Source organism: Phyllostomus discolor, chromosome 2, assembly GCF_004126475.2.
Source record: "Phyllostomus discolor isolate MPI-MPIP mPhyDis1 chromosome 2, mPhyDis1.pri.v3, whole genome shotgun sequence".
In the NCBI taxonomy this organism is placed as follows: domain Eukaryota; kingdom Metazoa; phylum Chordata; class Mammalia; order Chiroptera; family Phyllostomidae; genus Phyllostomus; species Phyllostomus discolor.
In genome coordinates, this window is record NC_040904.2 from 59,601,818 (window position 1) to 59,618,737 (window position 16,920).

The following is a 16,920-nucleotide window of genomic DNA, read 5'->3' on the forward strand; positions in this document are numbered from 1 at the left end:
AACTCATGATTTTGGAATGTTGTAGAAACAACATGGCTTCCTTACTTTCAGTGGAAATAAGATTAAAATTGGCCATATGTCCTGGAATTATTGGAAGGCATACTTTTGCTTGCTACTTTAGCTATCATTAAGTTCCCAGGGTATTCTAAGCACATCCCTCTGAAGTTAAAGGAAATCAACTTGCTGACACTTGTGGAGGGAATGCTGCTTTTAAAGGAACCAAAAAGAATCAAAAAGATATTTCCCCAAATGATAACTTAGGAAAGCTGGCTAGAAAAGCCCAACAACTGGCCTCATAAAAGGAAAACCAAGATTGGAAAGCCAGCAATTGTTAGCTTGGTAAGAAGAGAAAACTCTGTTTCAAACCAAGTAACAACCCAGTCCTACTGGAGACTCTACAATATCCACTTCTAACTACTGTACCTGCATAAAAGCATCGGTCCACTAACGAAATGATAGCATTCATGAATCAGTGTGGGTGGGGGAATAATAACAATAAGGCAACAAAAAGCACTAATCTCACTTGTGTCACTTCTTCAAAGTACAACCCAGGGAAGCCTGTTTGCACTGTTCTCAGATGTTTTAAATGACCTAACGGACTATTCAAGTGGCAAATGGCTTTCATACAGTTTCCTCATCTCATGGACATAAATGTGTTTCAGTATCAAGGTCTGTATATGTTCTCACTGGACTGAAGCTTTCCCTGCAGACAGGCTACTGCCTCTTCTGTGGCTGAAGTCCTTTAGTAAACATTATCCCTACCTAAGGAACAAACTCCATAGTGATACCCATACTATGGATCAGGTGCTTTCACAAGTCTGTGTTGTTTGGCTAGTTTTATACAACACTTTGCACTTACCACTCTCAATCCTCAGGTTACTTGAATGCACTAACAGCATTGTTAAGACTCAACTGGCAAAAGTTGGAGAGATCTTCCAAATACCTTGGTCAAAAGCATTGTCAATGGTCCTTCTAAATCTCAGATCCACCCCCTTGGGAACTCACAAACTTTCACCAACTGAAATAGTCTTGAAATAGCCCCAGGGCACTCAATATATACAGCCTCTGCCTCTCTTGAACCACAGCTGACAAAGGGAGACATACTTCAAAATTATGAAGGCCTAATTGATTCTATCAAAATTAACCATGTTGTGGTATAGCAATCTTTTCACAGTGTGCTTGCTCCAGGCAGATGAAGACCTTAAGCAACATACTCTGCAACCTGGAGATTTCATCTATTGGAAAAGAAACCTCCAACCTCACTGTCTTCAACCTCATTGAAAAGACCCCTGTTAGGAGTTGCTAGCCAACATTTGTGCCAGGGAATAGATTCCTGGATTCATGTGACATTTCTAAAGAAAGCAGCCTACCCTGACTGGACCTGCACACTATCTAGTGACCCGAAGGTGAAGATTTCCTGGAACTGAAGTAGACAGCACCTGATGAGACAGCTGTCACAAGACAATCAGACCAGGCCAGTTAGAAGACTTAAAATTCACAGAAACCTCTTTCATCAGGGGTATTAACTGACTCTGCATTCTTACCAAATTTCTAAGTTCCTGAATTTACCCTATAGGTTGTATTATTGATAAGGCATTCTTTCCAAATAATTTCTTCTGAGATAATAGTTTAATTTGTTTTATGTTTTATTCCTACATCATATCTTCACAAAGCATTTGTTTAATTCTTTCAGTTCTGAGTATATCTTTACTGTATTCACTATTCTAAGATATAGACTTTAGGTGGGAAATGCCTGAAGATTTTCTATCCTACCCCTTCTTGTACTCACATGTGACTACAGTACGTTTCCAACTATGCATTTCCCTCTGACATGGAACACGACAATGAGTCATGGAGGCAGAAAGCGGTTCACCTGCAGACTTGCTCCACTCCATCACTTCTCCCAAGAGGCCCAGGAAATGTCAGGTCATGGCTGCACCCAAGTTACAATGGCATTTATTGCAGCCAGGTTAGAAAGGGCTCACTTTTTTTCAGAGCAGACTCTACATCATTGAAGAGGGGGATCAGATCTTCAGATTCCAAAGTGCCAAGGTCCACATTGGTTCCTGGAAGACAGTCCAGAAAATCAGGGAAACGGGTCTGCTGAGGATTGATGTTCATGGGCGTCTGTCCTGCACTTTCTCCTGTATCAGAATAAAAGGAAACCATTTGACTCTTTTTTTTAGGCTCTTATAAGTACCATGCACTAACCAGTTGCACCACTGGAGCCCCCTTCTTTTAAGCTCTTGAAAGAGAAACAGTCCTTCTAAAATTTATAAAGAACTCACAAAACTCAAGACCAAAAAAAAAAAATCAACCCAATTAAAAAGTGGGGAAAAGACCTGAATAAACACTTCTCCAAAGAGGACATACAAATGGCCAGTAGACATACAAAAAGATGCTCAAACATCAATAACCATCAGAGAGATGCACATTAAAACCACACTGAGACATCTCACATCTGTCAGGATGACTACCATTGATAAATCAACAAACAAGTTCTGGCAAGGATGTGGAGTAAGGGGAACCCTTCTGCACTGTTGATGGGAATGCAAATTGATTGATGTAGATTGATTGATGTGGAAATCAGTATGGAGATGTATCAAAAACTTAAAATGGATCTGCTTTTTACCCAGCAATCCCACTTCTGGGAATATATCTGAAGGAACCCAGAACACTAATTTGAAAGAACATAAATGCCCCCTAGGTTCATTGCAGTGTTATTTACAATTGCTAAGAGTTAGAAGCAGTGCAAGTGTCCATAAGTAGGTGAGTGGATAAAACAACTATGGGACATTTACACAATGGAGTACTACTTGACTCTTAAAAAGAAGAAAGTCTAACACTTTGCAATAGCTTGGATGGACCTGGAGAATATTATGTTAAGTGAAATAAATCAGGCAGAGAAAAGCAAACACCATATGATTTACTCATATATGGAATCTAACAAACAAACTGAACTAATAAACAAAAGAGAGACAGACTCATAGAGAGCAGAATAACAGTTAAGGGTGGGGGGGGTTAGGGTGTGGAGGAACTGAGCAAAAAGGAAAAAGGACTCATGGACATGGACAACAGTGTGGTGATTGCAAAGGGGAGGGGAGTATAAGGGACTAAATGGTGGTTAAAAAATACAATAAAAATTATTTTTAAAAATAAATTAATGAAAAGTTAAAAAAAAGAAAGAGGGACAGTCCAAGTGTTAACATAACTCTCATCTTCATCTGTGCTGTGCCTAAATTTAACCAGAAGATTATATTGCTGCAGGTCTAAAATATTCCATCTCTGGGCAAAATTTTAACTGCCACAACTGATATTCAGTTGGTGATGTTCACCCCTAGGAGACACAGAGATGCCGGCTGACTCTTTCACTGCTCTGGGTAGACATGGTCCAGAATAGGGAAGTCCAAGGAGACAGGAAAGGTGCATGTGAAAGCCCTTTGGGTCTGACCTATGACCCATGCTTTCCTGTGACAGCTGCATGAAGAGTTCTTTTGTGAAAGAGCAGAGAGGCCCTGCCCATAATAACTTCCTCATCATGGGGTATAATCTCAGGATTTAATTGCAAGCTTCTATGTACCCATATCCTCCCTCTTTATGTTCAAAGATAGTGGTGAGGAGTTTCTTTTCACCATGTTATTAAAAGGCTGTCTTCATAGATGGCTCTAGGGATCAATTTCAAAGCATTTTATGAAGTGGGTTCTGTAGGTCATCCCCCTTCCTCCACACACACATACACACCCCACCCAGCTACCTGCCTTTCTCACAATGCCTATGAGTCACAATGCATGCAAACATATCAAAGTTCTTAGAAGTCTTGAAGTAAAGAAATCTGTTCATTTTGTTTAAGCTACTATTACCTAACTCATTTAATCACATAATCCTGTATTGGTAGAACTTCTATCCTGATAAAACCAGAGTATGTAGAACACACTTGGTCTCCATGGCAAAATGATTGCTCTAAATGAGGTACAAAATCAAAAAGGACTTCAGGTCAAGGAGAATATATGAATATCCTTCACCATCGAGGTTCTGCTCTATTGAGAAGCTGAAACAACTCCACAGACACAGTTCATAAGCTGATTTGCTACTCAGCTCCAAAATACAGACTGAGATCGGAAACGTTTACTAGGACCCGCTGGCTAATACCTTTGAAGAGACCTCGAGAAGGAGCCAGCGAGAGGCCTTTTCCACAGACGTGTCCTGGACTTCCCCATCATGTGCACTGACAACTGTGCCAAGTGCCTGGGGGTCGCCCTCCTTTCCCTCTCCACAGTTGCCTTCCTGTGTAACATCCTGCTATTTTTCCCTGGAGGAAAAGAGATAGGCAACATCGACAACCTTTCCCAGGAGGTTTTGTTATTTGGAGGAATATTAGGGAGCGGGTTCCTGGTGAGTACAAAGCCGTAAAAATCCCCCTGAAGGAGATTTTTATCGCATTCTTCTAAAAACAGGCTCTTTTTGACCTGCAAGATATTTTGTTGCTAACAAAAACCTAAGCATTGTATGGCTAATTGCCTAAGCATTGCCTTCATTTTTCTCTTCTCCATCAGGGCCTGACAAGGAGGCCATGTCCCCCACATTTGCTAGGTAATTTCAACTTGGGCTGACGGTTCTCATCGGTCAGTTAAGTTCCTGGAACTAAACTGAAGGTCACCCCAGAGAAGGTGCTAGGAGTGCTAAAAGTGGGGGGTAGAAATACACTTTCTAGACAATTGATTGACTAAAAACCATCCAGAGAGGCAGGTGTCAATGGATTCTCCTTCCATTCATGCATGAAGGATTTCTTACCCTTTGTTCCTAATAGAGATTGGGAACTTCTGCTTTAGAGAGAAGTACTTTTCATGACAATTGAGTACACTTGTTTTCTTTTTCTAACCCATCAACTAAATGGAAATTCGTATTGTCAGATATTGAAATCTTGATGCATTGAAACTGCAGTATGGCCAAATAGCATCCAAATGGTCAATAACACTTGTCTAACATACCAGCTATACTCTGTTAGCACTCGCCATACCCTTTGGCCACCAAGTCCCAGGTCACAGCTGACACTCCTCATACACACAGGCAGGTATGAGCCTTCCTTTGACATCCCAGACCCATTCTGAGGTGCTTCTCTTGCTCACAGATGCTCTTCCCCGCTAACATGTTCTTGGACCTGAAGTACAATGACTGCTGCGGGTGCTGTGGCACCAAGAGCTGTGGAAGAAGATTTGCGGTGAGTAACCAGGGGAGCAGACACCTGCCAGGGTACATTGTCCCCTTGTGTTGTGCATCTTGAGGTGAAGACGATAACCAAACTTAGGGAGAGCTGGTGCAGGGATAGAGATGAAATTCTTCCTATGGATGGAAAGTAACAATAAAAGTAAATTTTAACACACAAGCGCCCTCTTACTTATAGCGAATGAGTACCAGCCTTGGAGTGCAGCTTGGCCCCTCCTATGCCCAGCTCTGCAAAACTGCCAGAAAATCAAACTGCATGGAAGCCAAACAACCAAGGAACCAGTCATCCAGACTGGTAAGAGGGGCGGAGCCAGGCAGTGGGGCAGAGGAGACACACGGAAAGGCGACAGACCATGCAGGTGAGGCACTGGCTGGTGGACCAGGCCATCCCACATTTGTACACAGATAATCCAGGAGGAACAAATGAAGAGCAAGACAGATCATGAGACCCAGGGTTTCAGTGCAGGAAACTGAAGACTCAAAAACCTCTGGCTATAACAGTCTATGGGGGTTGAGGCAGCAGGAGAAACTCCTCATATCACAGGAAAGTCTGGTGGAGAGGCCCACGGGGTACTAAAATATACACAAACCCATTCACCTACAAATAAGCACCTGAGGGGCACGACCCACTTGTGAGAAGCAAGGGAAATGCAGAAAGTGGAGCAAGAATGAGCAAGCGTCAGTGGTCCCTCTCTGACCCCTCCGCCCTAGACAGCGCCACAAGGCAGATATTACACATTGCCTATTAAAATACCAATGGTATATTTCACAGACCTAGAAGAAATATTCCAAAAATTTATAAGGAAACAGAAGAGATTCCGAATAGCCTCAGAAATCTTGAGAAAGAAAGAACAATTGGAAGGATCACAATACTGGATATCAAACTATACTACAAGGCCACTGTAATCAAAACAGCCTGGTACCTGGCACAAGAACAGGAGGATAGATCAATGAAACAGAACAGAGAGCCCTGAAATCAACCTACACCTTTATGGTCAATTAATATTTGACAAAGGAGGCAAGAGCATACTATGGAATATAAAGTCTCCTCAATAAATGCTGTTGGGAAAATTTGACAAGTACTTGCAAAAAAAAAAAAAAAGGAAACTGGACCAACTTATACCATAGGCAAGAATAAGCTCAAAATGGATTTAATAAAAAAATTCAAATGTAAATTTCAAAACAAAAAAAAATGGAGGAAAAACAGGCAGTAAAATCTCAGATAATTCTCAGACAAATATTTTTGCTGATATTTTTGCTGCCCTTCTGGGGCAAGGGAACACAGGAAAAACAAAACAAATGGGACTACATCAAACTAAAAAGCTTCTGCACAGCAAAAAGAAAACCACAAACCAACAAAATGAGAAGTGAACTTATCATATGAATGAACATATTCACTAGTGCTATATCTGATAATGAGTAATCTCCAAAATATATAAAGAACTTGTACAACTCAACACAAACAATCCAACTGAAAAATGGGATCTACACAGAGATTCAAATTAAAACTGCAATGAGGTATTACTTCACACCTGCCAAAATGGCTACTATCAATAAATAAACAAACAAGTGCTGGCAAGGAAGTAGAGAAAAAGGAACTCTATATCACTCTTGGTGGGAATGCAGACTGATATAACTTCTATGGAAAACAGTAGGGAGTTTCCTCAAAAAATTAAAAATGGAAGTACTTTTTGACTCAGTGGTCCCATTTCTAGATATATATCCTAATAATCCCAGAACACCAATCAGAAAGATTACTGTATTTTATGCACTTTTTACTGTATGAAAGTGCATATGTAATGTGTACTGTTTTGCCCAAATTTTTGAAGAAAAAATAAGAGTGCATATACATGCATATAATGATTCCACACCATGAGTATAATAATGGGTACAATAATCCCATGTATAACATGCACAAAAACCTGGGTGTACATTACACACAGAAAAATACAGTACATACACTTCTGTGTTCATATTAGTGTTGTTTACAGTAGCCAAGATCTGAAAACAGCCCAAGTGCCCATCAGGTGATGAGGGGATAATACAGCTGTGGTACATTTATGCAATGGAATGCTATGTAGCTTTAAAAAAAGAAGGATCTCTCACCCTTTGCAACTGCTATGGATAAACCTGGAGATTATTATGTTAAGTGAAATGAGCAAGCCAGAGAAAGAGAATACCATATGATCTCACTAATATGTGAAATCTAATGCACAAAATAAACTAATGAACTAAATAAAACCAGAAGCATGGGTACATGGAACAGACTGAGAAATGTCAGAGGGAGGGAGATGGTGGGGGGAGTGGGTGAAAGAAGGTGCAGGGACTAGCTAAAGAACGTACATACATACCTCATGGGCACAGACAACAGGGCAGTGAAGGCCAGGGGAGGTAGGGGCAGGGGCTGGGTGGCAGTAGGTAAAGGTGAGGGATGGGGGACATCTGTAATAGTGTCAAAAATTAAAATTAAAAAGGACAAAGCTAAATAAATAAATAAATGCATACTTTTAGCTAAAGTCCAAGCTAATCTGATTAAAACACATTTACACTGAAAAAAAAAAATAAAGTTATTTAACTTTATGTAATTTAACAATTTCCAAAATTATTCAACAAGACATTTTGGAAAAGAACACCAATCCTGACATAAGAAATTCACCAAAATTTTTATTTACTTATGACCTAGATTATATTCACAGATGTTCTTGATGGTGAGAATGGATTTAGGGCACCCTGGACATAAAAATTAAGGAAAAATTCTAAACAGGGAATGATATGAAACTTTAGTTATTGAAATCATCCAACAGGTGGTTATAAACCAATATGCTAACTACCTTCATATAACTCACTGTCCATGGCTTCAAGGAGTTTGTGCTATGGTTAAGGAAGACAGACACAAAGAGCTAAACATTGAAGTGATGTAGGCACTGTGCTGTGATAGAAGTTTAGGCAGTCAGAGTACCTGGGGTGGGAGATAGGGAGAGAATGGCCACTTCTACATAGGAAGACAGACAGGCTTCATAAGGCACTTGCGGTCAGAGCTGCATAGAAAATTGCACCAAAAACATTTATATATGATACGAAAAAAAATACCAACTAAAGTGGAACTCCATTATTACGTGTATTTCAAATGCCCAGGCACAATCAGATCCTCTCTACTCCCAAACCCCACCTCCAAAATATGCATTACAGTAAGATTGTTAGTAATACACAGAGAAGAAAGGGAAGAAAGAAACTGACATTTAACTCAGGTTTCACAATGGACCTTTAGGTAAGCTTCACCATTCCCATTTTATAGATCAGAAAACTCAGACTCTGAGGAAACACTCATGATGCAAAATCACCACACAGAAAAGTAGCAAAGCTAAGATTTGAGTCTGGGTCTGCTGACTTTTAAAATCATGTGCTTTGATTCCACTGCTAGGATTGTATCCTAAGAACCCTGAAACACCAATCCAAAAGAACCTATGCACCCCAATGTTCATAGCAGCACAATTTACAATAGCCAAGTGTTGGAAGCAACCTAGATGCCCATCAGTAAATGAATGGATCCAAAAACTATGGTACATTTACACAATGGAGTTCTATGCAGCAGAAAGAAAGAAGGAGCTCCTACTCTTTGCAATAGCATGGATGGAACTGAAAAGCATTATGCTAAGAGAAATAAGCCAAGCAGTGAAAGACGAATATCATATGATCTCACCTTTAACAGGAACCTAAGCAACAAAACAAAGAAACAAGCAAAATACAATCAAAGACACTGAAATAGAGAACAGACTGACAGTGTTCAGAGGGAAGAGGAAAGGGAATTTCAGGGGAATTTCAGTGGAAAAGGGGAAGGTTTTACAAGAACAAGTATAAAGGATACATGGATAAAAAACTAGGGATGGGTGGAAATGGGAGAGAGGAGGGGAGGGCTGGGTGGGTGGGTTGGGATGGGATTAAAAGATAGAAAATTGTACTGCAACAACAATTAAAATAAATTTTTTTTAAAAATCATGTGCTAGCCCTGGCTGGCGTAGCTCAGTGGATTGAGCGCGGGCTGGGAACCAACATGTCCCAGGTTCAATTCCCAGCCAGGGTACATTCCTGGGTTGCAGGCCATAACCCCCAGCAACCGCACATTGATGTTTCTTTCTTTCTTTCTCCCTCTCTCTCTCTCTCTCTCTCTCTCCCCCCCTCCCTCCCCTCCCTAAAAATAAATAAATAAAATCTTTAAAAAAAAAATCATGTGCTTTGCAGTAAACCTTCAAGTCACCAAAGTAAAGTTAATAGAGGTGATAATTTTCTACTTCTATTTCTAAAATTATTAATGTTTCCACACTACTCTCCTACTACTGTTTAGAATCAACATCACATCTCTAGGCCTAATATGATTCATCTCTAAGAGACAGCCAAATGGGCTCCAGGATTATTTCTGCCTTTCATATTGCATAATTCTATTTGGATTTATAATTAATTAAGTAAAAAGAAAGATGCTAGTACAATTAATATTTTATTAAGTAATCTCTGTCATATGAAAATATTTAAAAGAACTAGGGTCCTAACAGGTGTGGCTCAGTTGTTTGGGCATTGTCTTGCAAAGCAGAAGATCACTAGTTTGATTCCCAGTCAGGGAACATGCCTAGGTTGTGGGCTCAGTTCCTGGTCAGGGAATGTATGAGAGGCAACCAATGTGTCTCTCTCACATTGATGTTTCTCTACCTCTCTTTCTCTATCCTTTCCCCTCTCTTTAAAAATAAATAGGATCTTTAAAAAAATAAAGAAGAAGAAGAAGAAATGGAAAGTTGGGCTTATTTAACCCAAAGAAGAGAAAACTTTCAGAGTGTAAGGGTGGAGAGATGTTGAATATATAAAATGAGAGATGTTTAAGATATAAAATGTCTGCAGATATTTTAAAAGCTGCTACCATATGGAAGAGAGGCTGGGCTCAATCACTTCAATCACAAGGAATATAACTACAACCAATGAGGAGAATTTCTAGACTTCTACTCTTTCTCAACAGCAGAACTTGCATGGTACATGACACCAAAATCATTCTCTGAGACCCCAGAAGCCCCACCCCCTGAAAAGACTGACTCCTGCCTGTAACAACCCTGTAGCCACCATGTTCAGCAATGGGCTGGTCAAGTATGTTAAGACCAACATATGGACCACCTTAAGAGCCTGACTACAGGCTGTCTCTCTTATTCTCTTTCAGATGTTCTCCTCTATAATATATGCTGCGATTGGATTCTTGGGTGCTGGGTACTCATTCATCATCTCATTCATCTCAATCAGGAAGGGTCCTAAATGCCTCATGGACAATAACAAATGGGGCTACCCCTTCCACAACGGGTAAAGTACACCCTGCAATGCCCACTTGACACTACAAGGGGAGAAGCTACACATGTCCCATCATCTTAATTTACAAGTCTCATGCATGTTGCTCTTTCAGGCACAGTTGGAGTCGTGGACTGGAGTGAAGTTGCACAAGACCTCACTCTCTAATCTCACCTTTAACTGATGTTCAGACAGAGAACAGGAGCAATAATGAAAGAGGGCAGGCACCTCAGCTGGCCCGAGTGAAGGAGATTTGTGGTGTTTCCACACACATCCAAAATTTATTAGCAAGACACAGGAGACAACTAATAATATTGATAGAATATTGGGTTCCACTGCAAATCCTATAATAGAAAACAAGAATGATTATTCACTAACAGAGCTCAAAGCTTTCACTAATACCTCAAGTTGTCTATAACAAAACCATTTTTAAGGTGCAAGTTTACAGAAAATGACACTGGAAACATTAGAGATTCTCCATGAGAGTTTATGTTAATAGAACTCATTAAAATCCCTTCATATTTTCAAGGTACTTTGTAGTTTATAAATAACTTTCTTCTTTTCTTTTTAAAAAAATTTATAATTTAATATCCATAACAACCCCAAAAGGTAATTTACTTCCTGCCAAGACAGGCGTAATAAATTTGACTTGCTCCCAGTTGGCCCACTAGTTGGGGGCAGAGGCAGGATGTACAGGCTCAGTCTTTCGTGTCACACATTCTCTGCCTCTCCACTGCACTGTCCAATGCAGTCGCCAGTAGCCTTATGTAGCTATTTACATTAAATTGATTTCAGTGAAGTAAAATCTAAAAATCCTCAATCACATTAGTCATCTTCCTAGCCCTCAGTGGCCACACGGGTAGTGACTGTCCTGCAGATCACAGACAAAGGACAGCTCCGTGGACGCACACAGTCTGTCGGATGCTGCTGGGTAGCCTCTAACCTCTGCGAGGGCGGGGCCTTCCTGCTCTGTTCACCACAGCAGCCCCTCTGCCCAGCACGGTCGCTGACAGATGTGGAGGGTCAGGAAAGGCAGGTGGTCCTCCTGCACGTGGAAGATGAGGTCTTTGCTAGAAAAGCTATTGGATATCAATTTATTAACTGGAATCCATATTATTAACTTATAGTGAGAGGCTAAAGAACCTGAGGGCGGGATTCTGGCAGGGGATATGGTGGTAGTGGTTCTGTTATGATCTGAGGACTTGATGTGTTCACAAGTTTCACATGAAATATCATCCCCACCCTTCTCTATAGTTAAACAGGAATACAAGGCCTCTGTTGTAGGCAGTGATTCAGAATGTGTATTACAGTAAAGAGCCCTCTCCTCTTAGAGAGGATCGCTGGGGCTGCACTGCTATGGGGTTGGCTTGCCTGAGAATGGCATCCAGACATCAGAAGGCTGAGCCATCTCCTGAGGTTTCTTACTCCGATGGCTCTCTCTCTCTCCCTCCTGGGGGTGTGGCTGTGAGCTACAGAATCCATCTTCTTTCAAGGACCTGTTTCTTATTATTTCTAACAACATCAGTGCAGTGTAGATAAGTTTTACTATTTATTCAGGTATGTGAATAATATCATCCTTGGTCAATTTAAAATCAATTAGAGTAAATCTGTCCAAAACAAAGGAGGGAGAAAGGAAACACAACAGATGCCGAGCCACAAACAAGGTACCACAACATTCTCCTGTCTCTGACAAAGGGCCACATGTCCCCAGCAAGCCCACACCTGCCTGTGATGTGATGGGACTGTCACCCAGCTCCCATTAGCTCACTTCAGAGAGCAGAAACTCTTTTTTTTTAATTTAGCTACAGGCATATCATTAATAATTTTGTGACTTAATTTGATCTTTTGGAGCACTCCCATGAAGACTCAGAATAATCTCTTTATCGTGGCAGAAGTAAAACTTGATTGGCACACTATTATACATGTACTTATGTATTTTATCGATAGATCACACTTCCAATATGCTAATGAGGTATAATTCATTGGAGGGACTTGTGAAATAGTTAAGAGCATTGGCTTTCCAATCAGACAGACCTAAGGCCGAACCCAGGAACTTCCATTTCCAGCCTCAACTTCTTAATCTCCACGTGGTGTATGTTCATTCACTCAGTACCTATTTCCGGGAGGTGATTCCCTGCCAGGCATTGTCCAAGGGGGGCAGCACCTCCTGGTCAGTCTGGAGAAGGTGATATAAAGCAGCTGCCCCAGAGCCCAGAACAGGGGCAGGCTGAGGTCCCTGAAAACTGCTGTTAGTTACTGACACTGCCTGTGCTGGAACTGGGGACAGAGACAGGGGACATGCTCCTGCCCAAATGGCCAGATGGTGACACAGAGTGCTGAGAAGCATAGAAGGGGCACTGAAGGCAGCGCAGGGCAGGAGGAGCATCAGGAGCTGTGCTGGAGCAGGAGGTGGCACCTGGAGAAGCCAGGCAGAGGGGCCAGGCTGAGCAGTCAGGCTCCCCTGATCCTTCCTTCAGCTGCAGGAAGTGAGTTGAGTGAAATGCATGGCACTCCCTTCCAATGTTGACAGGATCACGGCAGCTCGGGTGGAAATGCCCTGCACAAGAACGGGATGCTTTAAAACTCTGACTCAGTCAGCTGGCTATAAAGTGCCCCAGCTCCCCTTGCTTCACAGAATGAGGAAACAGGATTAGTCCCCAGGTCCATGAAATACGAGAGCTCTTCTCACCTGGGCTTGGAGGTTGGGCACAGCAGTCATTGCTGGGATGTCAGAGAGGCTCAGCATCTGGGAGTTAGGGGAGAGAAGAAGGACCTAGAACTGCCATCCGTGGTGGCTTGCGAGGGGTGAGGCAACAGCAGGAGTGGGACTGAGGATTCCTGCAGGCTCTAAACTTCGCCTATGCTTCCAAGTTCCTCCTGCCTCAGCATTTTACCAATCTCACCACCAGGGGGTGCTGTCATCCCAGCACTGCACACTTTTCAAAAGAGGGAAAGAACTAAGCACTGCCAATCCCTTCATTTCAGGGTCTTTTCCTTTACCAAGCGTGTCTGGAAAATATTGTCTCTCTATGCAACTCCTTATCATCATCAAATTTAAAAACTGTATAGGAAAGTATTGCAAAAATGTGTACAGTTTTACAAGTTTAAAAATTGTAAGAAAAAATGCAGAACAGAGAGACAAGTTTTAAAAATACTATTGAAAAGAGTTCTTGCACAGCAATTCATAAGGGGTATCATCTCAGTGAATTCTCACCATTGAGAGGTTCTTTTCAGCCTTTTCCATAGATGAAGAAACCAATACCGCCTGGGGAAAGGGGTGGGGAGGGTGAGTAACTTGCATGAGGAATTCACAGCTCGTGAGAGGAGTGCTTGCACTCAAACCCATGCCCATTGGAATCCAAAATACCAGGTTCTGTCCTTTAGATCAGACAGCTCAGATAAGTGACATTATAACAAGACCAGCATTTATTGAGTATTTACTCTATGCTAGGCACTGTCCTAAGCACTTTCTAGTGTGAACTCATTTAATCCTCACAGTAACTCTCTGATTTCATAGAGGATGTCATTCCCATTTTACAGGTAAGTCACACAGCTAGTGCGCAGCTAGAACCTGTGCTCTTGTGGAAAGGTGAATCAATGCTATAAACAGTCTTTTATTTTTAAATTAGGAACAAATGTTCGTTTCTTTGTTCCTTTGATTCTGTTAAGTGCCAGGGCATCTTCCATCATTGCAAAGATTTTTCAAATGTTAACACAGAGCATATTTAAATAAGTGTGTACTGATTGCTAAAGAATTTATCAGAAACATAGCTCTGGCTGGCGTAGCTCAGTGGATTGAGCTTGGGCTGCAAGCCAAAGTGTCGCAGGTTCGATTCCCAGTCAGGGTACATGCCTGGGTTGCAGGCCATGACCCCCAGCAACCACACATTGATGTTTCTCTCTCTCTCTTTTTCTCCTTCCCTTCCTTCTCTAAAAATAAGTAAATAAAATCTTAAAAAAAAAAAGAATTTATCAGAAACAGAGTCATCAAAAAGACCCAAAAACAATAGGCGGGTGTTGCTGTAGTAGCCACCTGCAGACAGATGTTCCCATTGAGGCCTTGAGAGGATAGAGGGGAATAAGGAAACAGGTGTGACCAATTTGTGGCTCTAGAATGTGACAAGCAATAATAATAAGCCAAAAGACTGACCCACTCCCTGTGCTTTTTGTTGAAGACGGCATAGTGCACATTTCTCCTTCATAGCATGATACCCTTTATATGCAGTGGACTGCATACACAGAATTCATAAATATATTACAGTGCTCCTATTTCAAAGTTTTTGTAAAATATATATTAAGGCAGCAGATCATTTAGTGCTTTTTATCAATTAAATATTTTTGTATGTGGAATTCCCACATGTTAACAAAAATACAGTTTAGTCAAATTCACAGTTTGGCTAGAAGTCCTTTAAAAAATCAAGCTTTTCCTCTTAACTATGTAACACAGTCGTCCCTTACATGGCTTCCATTGACCACTAGATGTGATAGAATTTTGTCAAATTCCAAGTAGTCCTGAATGATAATAGGTGAGGTAAAGCCCAGGAACATTTGTGACATTCTCCTCCTGGAGTATTTCATTTCCAGGCTCCCTAATAGATATTGAATATACCTATTCTCTTGACCAACTCACAAAAATTACCATGTCACTTAGTAGCTGTGTGCCCTATACATAAATTATTTAACCACTCTGTGCTTCAGTATGTTTACTTATGGAAAGGAAGAAAATAACCATAAGTTTTCTATGAGAAATATGAGAGTGTATTTGTGTTAAGTATGTAGAACACACACTAACACATAGAATATAGTCAATAAAAATGTTAGGTATTGTTTTTAAAAATAGTAATATTATGGGATATATTTCTTATTGAACTTAGGTTTTGAATGGAAAGTATTGCAAAAAAATTATTATGGCGACTTTGTAGTCTAGGGTATTGCCTACATTTTGTAGATGTCTCCTTTCCTCCTTATGCTCCCGACAGGGATTACCTCACTGACAAATCTTTGTGGAGCAAGTGCCTGGAGCCTGAGAATGTGATTTCCTGGAATCTGAACCTCTTCTCTATCCTGCTGGTCGTAGCAGTGATCCAGATAGTTCTCTGTGCCATCCAGGTGGTCAATGGCCTCCTGGGGACCGTGTGTATAAACTGCTGTAAGGTAAGCTGAGGTCTTGGTCCTTACTTCTCAGGATGGGCGAGCCAAGACTGGCCTGCAGTGCTAGTGGGATGACATGGTACAGAGGTGGCAGCTACAGAAAACCAGAGCCAGGCTGAAGAGTCCAGGCAGCCCCCTCTGCCAACGCAGGGAAACTGAGACAGTGTTACTGAAACCCAGAAGTTTTACTTTCTGTGTGTATTAACAGACTCAGGCTGAAGTTAACCAAAATTTTTAGTCTCACTCCCAGTTGACCATAGTCCTGCAGACAAAGTGCTGTATATCGTATAGAAACGTACAATAATGCCATGTGAAAATCCCCAGGGAGTCAGCATTTGTCATAGGCACATACTGTCAGCAGTAACACATCATGGTCTCAGCTGAAATGTTCTCACCGCTTCCTAACTACAGCTACACAGTGGGTTCAAGTTGCCAGGTAGTAGTATTGAACATACCTCAGGGTATTTTCTTTTCTCTGGAAAAGAACAGAACTCCCCAATGTATAACCTGTATTTTGATGAAATTTATGATCCAGATGAAAGAAATAGTTAACATGTGGAAAAACAGTCACTGAGGATTTAATATAAGTAACCAATAAATGGGGATATTAATCAGTACAACAGGAGTGATGGGGAGGGAAGAAGGAAAAAAGGGAAGCAAGAAAATAAAAAGAATAATATTATAATTAATTTTTCTACCTTTTAGGGATATAGACGAATTTAAACCTCTGTGATGACTTTCTCTAACTCAGTGGCATGTGGGAAGACACATTAAACTTAACCTTCCGTCCTTGGGGTCGTTGGTTTCTGTCTGTGTCCGAACTGTCGAAGCTCAGGGAGGGCCCAGTTCTTTCCTCTCCTTTCCAGCCAGCTTAGCTCAACTCAGAGCTTTACGTTAGTCTCAAATGAGAAATACTTTGCCCCTTACATTATATTTTTAAATCTTTCAAATTGACTTCCTTTTGGAATTGATTCAAGCAGATTCAAAGTAAATTTACAAAATTTTTTCTTCCAAAGTGAAAATATATAAAATCACATGTACTGCCACACTGCTTCTTTGTACATCCACATGTTTATGTCTTTGGAGGTTTTACATAATTCAGAGGAAGGAAGTACATTAAAAATGAAAAACTAAGACTATTCTTTGTGTTTCAGATTTATGGGGGGAAAAGAGTGATTGATGTATCATAAACAATTTTTATTTGGTTTCCTTTGGCTAACATGTGTG

The 16,920-nt window shown here is 40.9% G+C and overlaps 1 protein-coding gene across 1 annotated transcript; it reads left to right on the forward strand.

The window, feature by feature from the left end:
• Positions 1-4,218: 4,218 nt before the first annotated feature.
• Positions 4,219-16,416, forward strand: LOC114488107 (transmembrane 4 L6 family member 4-like). Its single transcript, XM_036015922.1, has 5 exons — positions 4,219-4,392; positions 5,129-5,218; positions 10,421-10,557; positions 15,522-15,696; positions 16,399-16,416. The coding sequence occupies exons 1-5, from the start codon at positions 4,219-4,221 to the stop codon at positions 16,414-16,416; spliced, it is 594 nt and encodes a 197-aa protein (XP_035871815.1).
• The last annotated feature ends 504 nt before the right edge of the window (positions 16,417-16,920 follow it).

What these genes read in the sequence shown, in the direction of transcription:
- LOC114488107 (XM_036015922.1), top strand. Translation starts at nt 4,219, where the DNA reads ATGTGCACTGACAACTGTGCCAAGTGCCTGGGGGTCGCCCTCCTTTCC. An exon ending in TATTAGGGAGCGGGTTCCTG is followed by an intron (nt 4,393 to 5,128) that starts GTGAGTACAAAG and finishes TCTTGCTCACAG; the next exon opens with ATGCTCTTCCCCGCTAACAT. An exon ending in GCTGTGGAAGAAGATTTGCG is followed by an intron (nt 5,219 to 10,420) that starts GTGAGTAACCAG and finishes ATTCTCTTTCAG; the next exon opens with ATGTTCTCCTCTATAATATA.